The sequence below is a fragment of the Coturnix japonica genome, chromosome W (genome assembly GCF_054131305.1).
Source record: "Coturnix japonica strain WE chromosome W, WE-NBRP24, whole genome shotgun sequence".
Lineage (NCBI taxonomy): Eukaryota > Metazoa > Chordata > Aves > Galliformes > Phasianidae > Coturnix > Coturnix japonica.
In genome coordinates, this window is record NC_140701.1 from 4643599 (window position 1) to 4657000 (window position 13402).

The following is a 13402-nucleotide window of genomic DNA, read 5'->3' on the forward strand; positions in this document are numbered from 1 at the left end:
ATCCCTAGTGGTTTTCCGACAGGCCTTTAGGGCACTTAAGAACTCACTAAATACTTTTTTTTCCCTAAAAAGTCAGAACGAAGTGTCCTTACTAGTTCAGTTCTCTATATTGTAAAGACTGAAGAGTTCTGAATATTTCTAACCCAACTATAGATGTTAGATTGGGTTTTGGAAGTGAAAAAGCAAGCTTTATAGCAGGCGTGTCTTTGCAAATGTGTAGGGCAAGCGTCTTGACTTCCAGATACTTGGTGTTTGTATGAGAGGTGGGGATTCTCTGTGTTTATGTTCTGGGAAAAGTTTTAAGCTGTAAGCTTAACTATTACTTATTTTTAAATGCAGCTAGTTTTACTGTCTCTACATTGACTTGTAATATTTTCTACTTTGCAGGTGCAGAAAATCTCTCAGAAGGATCAGACCAACTTAGCAGATTATCTATAGATGATTTTGTGAAGTTCTCTGGGTTTCATTTTTTGAGATTTACAATGAATGTTTTTATGATTTACTGGCTCCTTTATCAAATGACAGAAAAAAAAGGACACTTTGCCTTGCTCAAGACATCAAGGGATATTCTTACGTAAAAGGTAACTAGAATACTTTGCAAACTGCCAAGCTTGTCATGGAATAGTGTGACATGTTTCTTCTGAGATAGAAAACTCTTAAATGTGTTCAGTGTAGCTCTAGAAGTGTCTGCTTGAATGTGAAGGCAACAAGCTACATGTACGTATCTGCATCTTCAACAGTATTCTCCTTATTCCTGTACTTTGCCCATAAAGCCTGTGTGAACTCCACTGCCTTCATCATCCTTGAAAATGAGAGCCATACAGTCGTTATAATGCAGACAAAATCCAGATAACCCATCCCCAATAAAAACTACAAGCTAAAACAAAAAACTTCTCAGATTGACTTCTGCACCAATGAATACAAACTTTCGGCTTCTGTAGTTTAAGAACTTAGCTTTTGTACTTTCAGTACTAAGGCTGCTTGCTTAATTTGGATGGAACATACTTTAGTATACTGGTAGGATAAACTGTTGTGCTATACTATACCTTGCCCTTTTCTGTGGGAGGAAGAATCTTAGTCTTATCTGCCATCAGCTTGTCGTATGTTTGAGGCAGAGTTAATGAAGTATTTTATTGTCTTAACTAAATGTTCTTAGTTTGTATACCTTATTTCTTGTTCACTTTCTCTTTTGCTAGCGAAGCTTGCAAAAATCACTTTTCCTTCTTTTGAAAGGTTTGCAGTGGGTTCAGATTTCTAATTCTAAAGAAGCTTTCAGACTTTTTAAACTGGGACAGAAACACCGGAGTTTTGCAAGCACAAAGCTAAATACTTGCTCCAGCTGAAGGTGGGAAACTTTCACTAACATTGGGTGTAACATAGTGTGGGGAAGAGGGATGAATGAAAATATTGTTTATGGCTTTTTTTCGGGGAAGAGGCTTTAAAAAGGCTTGATATCTAGTGTTCCATGTGATATTTTGTGACAGTTTGTGATTCTAGTGCTTTGAACTAGAAGGATTAGTCCTTCAAGCAGATAAGTGCATACAAAAGCTAAGTGTTTTATCAAAAACTCTCAACAAAACAACTAAGCCTTCTTCCATGTAAGTAATGGTGGTTCATGAGGGGGAAGAAAAGCAAAATAAACCAAGACGGAATGTCTCTTTAAAAGGTTTAATGCATCTAGTAGAATTATTGTTAATTGAATCTGGAATAAATCCAGCAGTGTTTTGAACAGATGTTACAGATTTTAGAAAATGTGTGTATTTCTGGCTATTGACCTTGCTTCATTTCTCCTTTTAGCCACAGTATATTTACAATTAAGGTACTAAGAATTGAAGACCTTGAAATGCCACGAGTGACACGAGTCAATGAGTAAGTTCAGAGCAGAGTTCCCTTCTTCTTTTAGGATGAAATTGTCAGTTACTTTCAGTATTGATGTATTGATATTGGGCTACGGACACTAGGTTCCCTGATACAGCCTCCTGTATGAGTGGTGGTTCCCCATTTCCTGTCATTATGCAGTACTAAACCATCAAGTTGTAATGCTGTTCTATATCTTGTGCCCACTGTTCCACACAGTGTTCCTTTATCCTTCTCACTCAACTTCTGAACTAATGTAAATCCTCAGAAGGAAGAATATGGCAGAAAAATGGAAGCTGTGTTGGAAAAGAGTTTGGCAGGAAGTAGTGTGCAACTTCACTAGGAAAGCAACATTAAAAAGCATGAAAGGGTTCAAGAAATTGTTCCTCTAGGAGGAGTGGTTGTGTTGGAAATGATAATAATCAATGTACATTCAAAGGCAAGAAAACTTAATTTTCCTTATCTGCCTTCAGATTATCACTGTGTGATCTTGCTGGTTCAGAAAGGAATACCAAGACGTGCAATGAAGGTGACAGACTGAAAGAGAGTGGAAATATCAATGCATCTCTCCTAACTCTAAGCAAGTGTATTAGTGCACTCAAGATCAGTCAGCAGTCAAAGTAAGTCCTTGTACAAACTGTAAACTAGTTGTAGATTTCAGATATCATGTACAATGTTTAAACTATTGTTTAAAATGCAGAGTACGAAACTATGTTATGAGTGAAAACTATCTGTAGGCTTCTGCAGATGTGTGAAGACTTAATGATCTAAGAAAGTGATCTATAAACTTCCCTTCTTTTTGTTGTTGTTTTTTGTTTGTTTGTTTGTTTTTTCAAATAAAACCATTCCAGTTCTAAATTTCTGAATGTGTTATCATAGACTTAAGCAAATTAGCGTTGTGGTTTTTTTGGGTTTTTTTTTCTGGCCTTGCCTTCTCAAACAAGTCCTGGGGCAGATTATAAAATTTGTTTTCACTATTTTCACTTTAAATGTGTGAAATGTTAGACCTTTTCCTCCTTTGTTAGTTAGTTGCATTTATCATTTAGTTCTGCTGTAACAGTTTTCCTCAGGGATATTGCTGTGCTTTGTCCTAGCCAAGAGACATGGTCAGAATATATATATTATATATATATAATTTGGAAAAGAAAAATTATATATAGATATATATAATTACATATATACATATAGATATATATAATTACATATATACATATATATTTTTTTTTTCCAAACCTTGATGCAACTTCATCATTCTTTCTGATCTAGCTAACCAAATTCAGAGAGAAGAAAGCCTGCTTGCTACTTCTGTCTGAGGTTGTGCTCTAAATGAGTGCAGACAGAGCTTTCTGTATTTTAAACAATGTAGTATTTATTTACAGTCACAGCTGGATATAATTGCAGAATTCTCTGCTGATTCTCATTTGAAGGTGTCTTTCTGTCCCGAAGATTAGGTGAGCTCTGTGTTCATGAAATGCCACACTGTGCCTGGTAGCCTATTCAAATTCTGTTATGCTTAAAAGTAGATGAAAATAGGCCTTGCTACTGGATTAGTCTCTTATCTGTCTGTCCTTTCTAGGGAAGAAGGATTCCTTAAAATTAGCTGCTGCTTAAAGTGCTTTGATTTATTCAGAACTGTTTTATTTGTTGGTCCTGATCACTTGAAATTTTAACAATATGGGGGAAATGTAGTGATGACTTTGATAGTAATTTTCTTTAAAATAAGAACTCATTTACCACTCCTGCACTAAAGCTACTTATGGGTCACGTGTGTTGTGACAGGAGCGTAGCTATGTGAAGCTTTTAGCTCTGTTGGCAGAATTCAGTAGCTGTAAAGAGTCCAGCAGGTAACCTCACTAGAGAACAGTGTGTTTAGTCACGCTTTAGGAGTTCTCTCCTAATTTTCTGTACATCACCAGCTGTTTGATTCAGTGACTTAACCTTGGTTTAGGAAACACCAGAGATGTTGTGATAAGTATATGCTTCTTTATTTCCAAAGTATTTACTATTGTCCTTTCCTAGAGACAATATACTGAGAGAGTGGTTATCTCTGATTTTGTTGGGTACTGTTTTTTTTTAAGTAGATAGGTCAGTTTGCCAGATGTGGTAAGGGAAAGAGAAAGGTGAGAGAGAATTTAAGCTAACGTGAGGCTGTATGACCTATCTTAGGCTGGATGTTGAATGTACTTTTTGTTTTAAATGTTCTCGTGGGTTGTCTAAGAAGATAATGGCTGCATAGTAGCTGGAACAATCATACAACCTGTCTGCAAACTAGCAAAAAGATTAAATTCTAAACAACCCACAACTCAAAATGATTTAAAGACTAGTGCAGTTATTAATGTGTTGTCTTCCACTTGGATAGCTCTCACATTGAAATGAAGCTGTTCACTTCTGCTAATGGGATTTGTTGTGGTTTTTGTCTTCAAAGGGTGCAGCAGCACATACCGTTTCGTGAAAGTAAGTTAACACACTTTCTTCAGGGATTCTTCAGTGGAAAAGGGAAGATACACATGTTAGCAAACATCAGCCAGTGTGCTTCAACCTATGAAGAAACACTCAATGTGCTAAGATTCTCAGCTATTGCACAAAAAGTGAGTATGTTGTAGTCTATTTTGTTGATCAGTACTTATGATTTGCATTTAAAGAAGAAAATCTGTTCTTCTAAGAATATGAATCTATTTGTGTAGTATCTGTAGTGAATCTGGGTGTTTGTCTCCATACAGCAGTCAGGATTTTTAATTTAGTGTTTTAGTTGAGCTTAATTTTCCTACAGAGTTTTCTAAAAATCTCTACTGGGGTCTTTGTGTTTCTTTGGGGTGTGAGGGCAGAAGCATCTTCTGAGAATCTCATTCCTAAAAAGTATTCAACCTAACAAGAAGCAACTTGTTACATCTGGAGGAGATTTTATGCTATTTACTTAATTTTTCTCTCTTCTCAAAATATGATCCCATGTAGGAAAGCAAATCCAGCTACCCCATATGTTGCTGCTGTTGTAATTTTGAATATTGTCCAGTTCAAGTGTTGACAAAAGAAGTGGAGCAGTAAAGAGTTTGAAAAGCTGTGTTATGGCCATCAGATGCTTCAGTGGGAAAATGGGGGTTAAGCGGAATGGGTAGGAGTGAGTGCTATGATATAACACTGAAGAAGTTAAGCTGTCAGATCAGTGCTACAGTCTTGATGGAAAACTTTGAAGTGCTGAGAGTTTGTGTTTGAAGCACAATTGATGGATGTGTGCCCTTGGATTGTGGCCTTATCTGAAAGAGGTTAAGTGTGAAAGTAGAGGGAGCAGCCTATGAGGGTGATGTGGCGCTGCAAGACAAAGAACTGAAAAGATGATGATCAGTTGCATTGAATGCAACTGGAAACTCAAAACATAAAAAAAGCAGAAATCTATGGCTGCATGAAGTGGCAGTTCTTGTACATTGTTGGCCTAGTGAAACTCTTGAGGTTAAAAGCAGGATTGGAGTCTGCAATAACTCTTTTGTAATTTCTTGAAAACTGGTTTAAGTAGTGACCAAACATCAAATACTATAAAATATATTAGCTGTTACTAGAATGCCACTTATCTTCCCCCCATATGAATCACTGTCATGTTGTATGTGAATTTGTGAGGTGGGTTTTGAAGCTGAAATTAAAAACTTCTTGTATGGCTGTGTTCATAGTGGCTATCCAGACTATGTGTAGAAATAACAGCTATTATGTAGTCAGCTATTCACCAGTTTTAACTGATTATAAATTACGTTTCAGGGTGGAGAACATAGCATAGTGCCTGACACCTGTGTTGATCCTGAGGGCATTCTTGATTCTGTGCATTATGATGTCATGGATATTAAAGAGCAAGCTGAGGCAGCACATAGTTCCATTGTATCCCTGGAGGACCCGAAGGAAGATACTGGCTGGTTTGAAAAGCAGCTGGAGAAAACTAACTTTGAACTGATGGAGACCAAAGAAGAGCTAACAGAGAAAAACACCAAACTACTTAAAACTGAAGAAGAGCTGATGCAGAAGAACAAAGGTGAGTTATGCGATGTGAAAGGTAGAAGACAGAAATAGTTCATTAATCTAAAATAGAAATAACCAGTTTGAGTAGGAATTAGAGGAGATGTTCTACCTTTGGAACCATAGCCTGTAGATAAATGATAGTTTGTTCCTTGTGTATATTCAGGTTCAGCAATTCCACGGTTTTTGGTTATTTCTTTTTTTTTTTTCCCCTCTCCTTTAAACTGCAACTAGCAGCTTTACGCTTTTGTAAGTATGGGGTTAAATGTCTATATCTTGATTTTTACTTTTATATAGTAATCTCTACTCTTCTTTATGTCTTGTTGATGCAATGTTTTCGTTCCAAGAAATATAGAAAACTTTTAAATCACTCCAAATAAGTGAAGACCACATGCAAATTAATTAATCTGTTCAAAAGCTACCTAAACATTAGAATATCTGGAAAAATTGATTACTTAATAAACTATCTATTGGTTACTTATGTAATACAACCTTTTCTGTGTGTTACAGACTTTGAAATGCAGATGATTAAATTGGATGAGTCTGTTGAGCAACTTAAAGAATCAACTGAGGTAACTTTATCAAGATGTTGTGTAAAATTGTTTTAATTAATTAATTAATTAATACCAACTTGTGGTAGCTTAAAATGCTATTCCAGTAGGCTCAATTAATAGATTTCTTACCGAGCTTAGCTTAACTGAATTTGCCTTTAATGCATTGTGTAATTCAGCTACTTAACACTACATTAGAAACTGATGACTGAATTTTTTTTATTTTTTATTTCCAATCTCAATCAAGGTGCAGAAAGATGACATTATTACAGAGCTACAAGACTTAAAATCTCATTTAGAAGAAAAAGTAAAAGATTATGTGAGTTTTACACATCTCCGTAGCCATATACAAAAAAAGAAAAACACTAATTCTATGCTTGTAATCAACACATTTTTGGAAAACTGATTTTCTGTATGTAGCTGGTACTCGCTTGAAATTGTAAACAATTCAAATTTATCTGAAGGTAGTTGTTGTTAACACAAACAACAAAAATATCAGCGTGTTCCACTAACTCCTGCCTCACACTCCTACATCAGAGGAAGAGCAACAGTAAAAGTATGTTGAGTAGAGCTGGAAGTACGAGTATGAATGGTCAGGATATCTCCACGTTCTATGCAGTCCATAAAACTTTATCCTGACTAATGTACTGCAAGCTACTGAATATGTGAAGACTAGCTTGATTAAGTATGTGTGCATACCACTTCTGGTGGTTTTTGTTCATTTTTTGATGTTTGGTAGCCTGAAGTAGCTCTGAAAACATTTATAGTTAATTCTGTCACTCAGATCTCTAACCTTGTAAGCTTAGCAACTTGACCCTTCTTAGTCTTTGACTGTCTGCATCACTGCAACTTAGTATTTCCATGGTATTAAAGCTGACTGTGATGAGTAGTCATGTTCTCACCTATTACTTCTTCCAAGAACAAGGCTCCAACTCTATCTGTAAGATTGTGTGGCCTGAACACTTCTGAAGCTTTTCTTTTCATAAGCTACTAAAGATGAATAATCAGTCCTTGGCAGTGCCAGCATGGCTTAACAATCGTCATCTTGTAAGTAAGGAAGCTTCACTTGTGGTCAAGGACACAATCTAAAATATGCGTGACAGAGCTGACTAAGCTTTAAGGTTGGATTATATCTGTCACGATGAAAGTGATTTTAGCAGCTTAGCAGAAGTGTGATGTGATGAACTTGTATGAGAGCTGACCATTTGCTTTTTGACCATGTTTGTAATTTTGTTGACTTCTTGGAAACAGGAAATTCTTTGATAAACTGGTAAACTCTTGATTGTGTGCAAGTCTTTTACTTTGTAACCTGCTAGGCTCTTGCTTTCCCTTGTATACTCTATCGACTATTGCACTTGTCATTATCTGAAGGTGTACTTGTTCTGTCTGCTATTGAGATTTGTAACTGATGTCTATAGAGTCACCAGGTAAATATTTTAGCTGTATGGTTTTGTGTAAATATTTGCCTACAGAAGATTACTGAGACTTAAGTGCTCCTTTTCTTAAGCTTCAATGTAACTGATCTTATATCAATACAGGAAAAGACTACCTACCATTTAACTACCATTAAAGCAGAACCGGCAGAAGAGAACACTAATAAAGGAACTGAAAGCAGCCAATTTTCAGTGCTTTCAGTTAAAGCACTGAAACAAGAGAAAACTGAGTTGGAAGTGGGAAGAAAGCACAGTTCTGATGAAGATAAGCCTACTGTGGAAGAGCCACCTCCAAAGAAAGGTACAGTTTCTTCCATCGTTGAACAGGGTGTCTTCCAAAACTATAAATTGCTTCCTATTCCGGATAGGAAGCAAAAGGCTGTGAAGCGCGTACCTTATGGTATAAGGAGAAAAGCCACTGTGTTAAACTGTAAATAGAAGTAACTGTTATGTAAATATCCCTTTTTCAGAAGGTCCTATGCTGTTCATTTTTGAATGCTTAATAATAAAAGTTTTTTGCACTATTTTTTTCCTTTTTGCTGCTTTTTCCTCATCTGTTGATGCACTTGCAGATTTGGTAATAGTTTTAAAGCAGTTTCTTTAGGATTGTTTCAACTGCTGTTGCTGATCTTCTGAGTAGCATCAGCTGCTCAAGTACTTTTTTTTGTTTGTTTGTTTGTTTCCTGAAGCAACTATCAAAATTGTTGACGACCTGCTAATTGCTCGCTCATGGGCAATATTTGAGCAAAATGGTTTGGATAAGCTCTGATGCATTTAACTTCACTTCTGGGCACAGCTGAGCATCAGTGTTCCTAGAATTACGGAAGGCATATACAATGTAGAAGGGAAAATCTAAACCTTAGCTGTAGTCCCTTCCTTTCTTGTATTCCTCTTGCAAAATATGTGCAAGGGAGAAAGTCAAGGCCTTCTTTGGATGAGATGCTGTTCTTGGATGATTTGTCCCTGCTGCCTTTATTTGGCATAAATATTGAATCCTATTGTGACCACTGAATGGCATCACATATAAGCATCTTACCAGAGACTGAGGGAGGGATGTGGACTCCTCCATACTCCAAATAGTAGTGGGTTTGTTCTAATCATATGACCAAAGCTCTCATTTAAAAATTAATGACAGCAATGCTCCACATAGGAATTAAAATGGGTAGCTGGTAGTCACAATGTCAGCATGAAGTTTTCGGTTAAGAAGTACTGAGTATTCAATCATGTTAAAATTTTCTTCTATTTGTGTGTATTAATAGCGTCCAATTTCAAAAACTGCTTAATATATATTCTTTAGCTGTGTTAAATATACACAGTAGAACAATGAGCACAGGTATGTTGTGCTGGTTCTTTTGTAGAATTAGTTATATAAGTAGCACGAGCAAAAGTGTTTTAGGAGATGCTAGGTTATCTCAGCTTCAAGTTCAGGGTATTTACACCATTCTCTGAGCTTTTAGGTCTTGTTTCCTATGCTCTGTAATAATGCTTTTTCCCTACTTCCTGTGTAAGGAGCTTCTAGACTGAACATTACACATCTTCTCCCTAGTCTTATTTATCTTGCTTTAGTACTTGCTTGTTGTTTTCAGCATAAAGTGTTTAGATTACTTATAAATCATATTCCCCTCACTAGTGTTGCTGGGTGAGCAGTCAAAACCCAAAACCTGGTTTGGGGTGGAATATGCCACTGCTGTTTCTTCAGTATGACTTTTAAATCAGTTGAGGGCTGTATATAAAACTCCTTAGATGAGTTAAGAGGCTGTTTCCATGCAGTATATGTGAATCTGTATGTAATGCAGGCTGCACGTGGGCACTATAAAATTCTGCATTGTAGTAATAAAAGGACTGTACAAGAATCACCATTGAATATATTGTTGTGGTGACCCAATCCCTAGTAAGTCTTGACTTATATTTATTTTTTTTAATACTTAAAGTATGCATATTATGGAATGGACATAACTGGATTCTAAAGCAATGATGAAATACAGCAGAAGTCGCTTTTGATAGAAAGAAAATGCATGTGATTTTAGCTAATTGCTCACCAGTTAAAGAAAAAAACAGCCCCAAGCTAATGGAATATTTATGGAAACTTGAATCTGCAAATTTGTACAACTTTATGAGTGAACTTTATATGCAAAAGAGTAAGTGTGGACAGAAGTAGGAATCCTCATATTTTGTTTAGAGATCAACTGAATAAGAGAGACAGATATCAACACTTAAGTGATCAACTTGTCCAGGGTTTTATCTTTCTTTTGAAAGTAAGAGGACTGTGAGTTTGAATGAAATTTCTTAGAGAACTGTTTATCTACCATTTAGATGTAGATGGAGTGATTCCTGGCTGCCTTATAGGGATTGCTGAAGCACGGAAGATAGAAAAAATATAGCTGTGAATTATCTATCTCGTTCCCATGTTTCTTAAATCTAATTAGATTTTCTACTGGTGTGGAGTGGAAGGTTTGAGTAGTGCCATGGTAAAAGTGTTCTTCCAGACTGAAAACCTTTTGCTGTTAATTCTGTATAGAAATCTGAGGCACCTGATTACGTGTTCAGAGGACTTTAATTCCTTCACTAGTATCAAATACTATGTGATGTGAGGGCATGGCTTGCATATTACGACAGTGTTTCACTTAGAAGTTGCTACTTGGTGTTGTGAACTGCTATGTAATAATTATTTTAATCAATCTGAGCTACATTCCTTTTCCCCTTTTTTTTTTTGGTTTGTTTGTTTGTTTGTTTTACAGTAGTTGTAAATGAGAGAATGAAAAAGAACACTGTAGAGCAAAAGACAATTGAACACATGAAACAAAAGTGCTCCGCGTACCGAAAGGAAGTACTAGCACTGAGGGAAAGAACTGAAATCTTGGAACGTCATTTAACTGTGCTTGAAGAACAATGCAGAAGAGAAAAAAATAAAAAAGAAGATTTCAGTAAGCAGGTAACAAGCCTGCGTATTGAGCTTTCTTTTTCTGAAGAAACAGCTGATGCCCTCCGTGAACAAATTCTGCAGGGTCAAGCTGACTATCGGGAAATTGCTTCTGAACTGGATGAACAGAAATCTATAAATATGACACTAGAAAACAAAAATGCCCAACTAACTAACAACATAGAATTTGCCAAAGAATATATAATTGGTAAAGTGTCACAAGTAAAAGAAATGCGGACCAAATTAGATGAATTATACAAATGTCACTTAGAGTTTCATGCCATCGGTACTGACTTTGTCAGTGTAAAGGATTCCTCAGACTCTGAAAAAGATGAGCCAGGGACATCTCAAATTAGTTCTGCATGCATTCAGTCACAGACTTCTTCCATCTCAGATCTTGTGCAGGACCTCTCCTTTAACTATAGTCTTGAAAGGATTTGGGAAGTATGCAGAAATATTGTTGATGTTTCCTCACAAAAAAGTCAGCACATCAAAGCACTGCTTCAAGACAATGAAAACCTAAAGGCAGGACTGAATAATGCTGAAAATCATAATCGTCAACTTGTAATGAAGCTATGTGAGATTACAACTCAGACTAGTCAGGAAGATGATCTTGTGAATCAGTTACATGAGCAAATAGAAAAGAAAACTCAGGAGTTTGAAGAAAAGACTGCAGAAGATCAGAGAGTGATTGCACAATTTCAGGAGGAAGTTGCCAACTGTGAGGTAAAAATAAAAGAGCTTGAGTATCTCCTGGAGGCTTCCAAGGCAATGGAAGACAGTGTGTCAAAACTCAATGAATTACTTAAAGAAAAAGGATCTATTATTGTTAATCTAGAGACAGTTACAGCAACTCTGCAGGAGAAGTCTGCAAATGCAGACAAAAAGTTTGAAGACTTAAGTAGCAAAGAAGCAAATCTGATTCAAGAAGTTTTGCAGCTGAAAAACAGCTTGGAGCAGATGAAACATTCTCTTCGGGAAAAGGAAAAGAGTGAAATGGAGAAAGTGCAACGTATAGAATCGTAAGTAACCACTGAGTTAACTTAGAGCCCTTTGAGAATGAACTAGAGTTAAAAATAGTTAATGGGAACATCCCTTCGACTTAATGCATTTGCATGCTTATCAATGGCCAAACTACTACTTTAGGATGCTTTGGTATGCTACTTGAGTTCCAAGGGAAAACAGGAGTGTGCAAGGAAATAAAGAATAATATGGGGATTGCTGGTGGTTTTGTTGTACATCCCTCAGAATAGCATCTGAATAATTTATTGCTTCAGAATCTGATTATGAGAAGCAAGCTGAAATTCAAAAGTAATTGTTTAAATCTTGTCACTGGTCTAGATAGATTTAAGAGTCTATTTACAAATAGAAACCAACAGGCAGGGCATGGATGAAGCTGTAATTGCTGTTTCCATGAGATGTGTAACAGTAATGTTCTTTGTGTCTTTATTTTTAACATAAGGCTAGAAAATATTCTTTCTGAGAGTTCTGCCCTTGTACTGAATTTGAAAAAAGATTTGCAGAGGAAAGAAGAAGAGTATGCAGATCTAAAAGACAAACATTCTGATGCCGAGAAACAAATTCAGCAAGTACAAAGCGAGGTTTGTAGTCAACTGAGATATTTTTTTCTGTAAGATTATGCTTGGCTTTCTGCTGTTAAAACTTCTCAAACTTTAACTATGAAGCTGGAAATTTCACACTAGTGTGGGTAGCAGCAAATCTTAGGTAAAGTTGCCATTGAAGCTCTAGAGGGGACCAGAAGTTAAAACATGGTTTCGCATAGATAATGAACAGAGGAAAGTAAAGTTGGTTGGTAGTCTGGAATAAGGTTTGTGAAGAGAATAGCTAATCTGCCTCTGGAGGGGACTTGTTATTATCTCTACGTTACTGGTGACTTGCCATTGGTATCCGTGGTAACTCCGAAGCTTAAAACCTAAGTCTTGTGAAAAAACGCTGATAACTGGGAAGAAGAATGCTATTTACTTGAAGAGAAATAGACTAATTTCCAGAGGCTCTTTAATATAAGCATGTATATTTTTTTTCTTCAATTTCAGCTTCAGTGATGTTAATAGTTAAAATTTAATTATTAAACAAGTAGATATTTTAAAACCCATTTTGCAGGATCTTAGTCTGAAAGTTTATTGGGTGTGCTTGGGGTGGAAAATTGAAGCTTAAAAATGAATTCATGTCTTCCTTGGTAACCTTGCACTTGCTGTCATTTTCCTACTCAGCACTTGTTTGTGAATTCCTCTTTATTTAACAAAGAAGTATTTGGCCAGGTTGGATTACAGAAGTCTTTTAATGAACCGTGAGCTGTGCTTACATTACAGGTGTCCACGATGCGTTCTGTGGAGGAATCCCTCAGGAACAGGATGGATGAACTTGAAAGGATTAATAACCAGTTTAAGGATGAGCTGGATTATAAAGACTATACTATCCAACAACATAAACAGGTATTTTTCTTGCTCTTAATTTTTATTAAATGAATGATGCAGGTTTTCCAAGCAACAGGAAAAAGGTCAAAAAAAAAAAAAAAATTGGAGCAAAATGAAAGTGGCCAACTGAAATTAGTGGTAGACCATGAAAGATATTCAAATAATTAGTCACTACAGAGCACTGGCAGATTGCTTTAAATACAATAATCT

General features: G+C 36.2%; 1 protein-coding gene and 1 long non-coding RNA gene across 2 annotated transcripts; both read left to right on the forward strand.

Annotated features, from left to right (window-relative positions):
* Positions 1 to 387: 387 nt before the first annotated feature.
* Positions 388 to 4445, forward strand: LOC146754320 (uncharacterized). The gene is made up of 5 exons (XR_014938894.1): positions 388 to 581; positions 1234 to 1345; positions 1798 to 1869; positions 2331 to 2477; positions 4283 to 4445. It is a non-coding gene; the product is annotated as an uncharacterized LOC146754320 (long non-coding RNA).
* A 517-nt stretch (positions 4446 to 4962) lies between these two features.
* Positions 4963 to 13371, forward strand: LOC146754321 (kinesin-like protein KIF20B). The gene is made up of 8 exons (XM_085527520.1): positions 4963 to 5055; positions 5602 to 5869; positions 6364 to 6425; positions 6652 to 6723; positions 7943 to 8138; positions 10576 to 11779; positions 12220 to 12358; positions 13088 to 13371. The coding sequence occupies exons 1-8, from the start codon at positions 4963 to 4965 to the stop codon at positions 13241 to 13243; spliced, it is 2190 nt and encodes a 729-aa protein (XP_085383646.1). The 3' UTR covers positions 13244 to 13371.
* Positions 13372 to 13402: the final 31 nt, after the last annotated feature.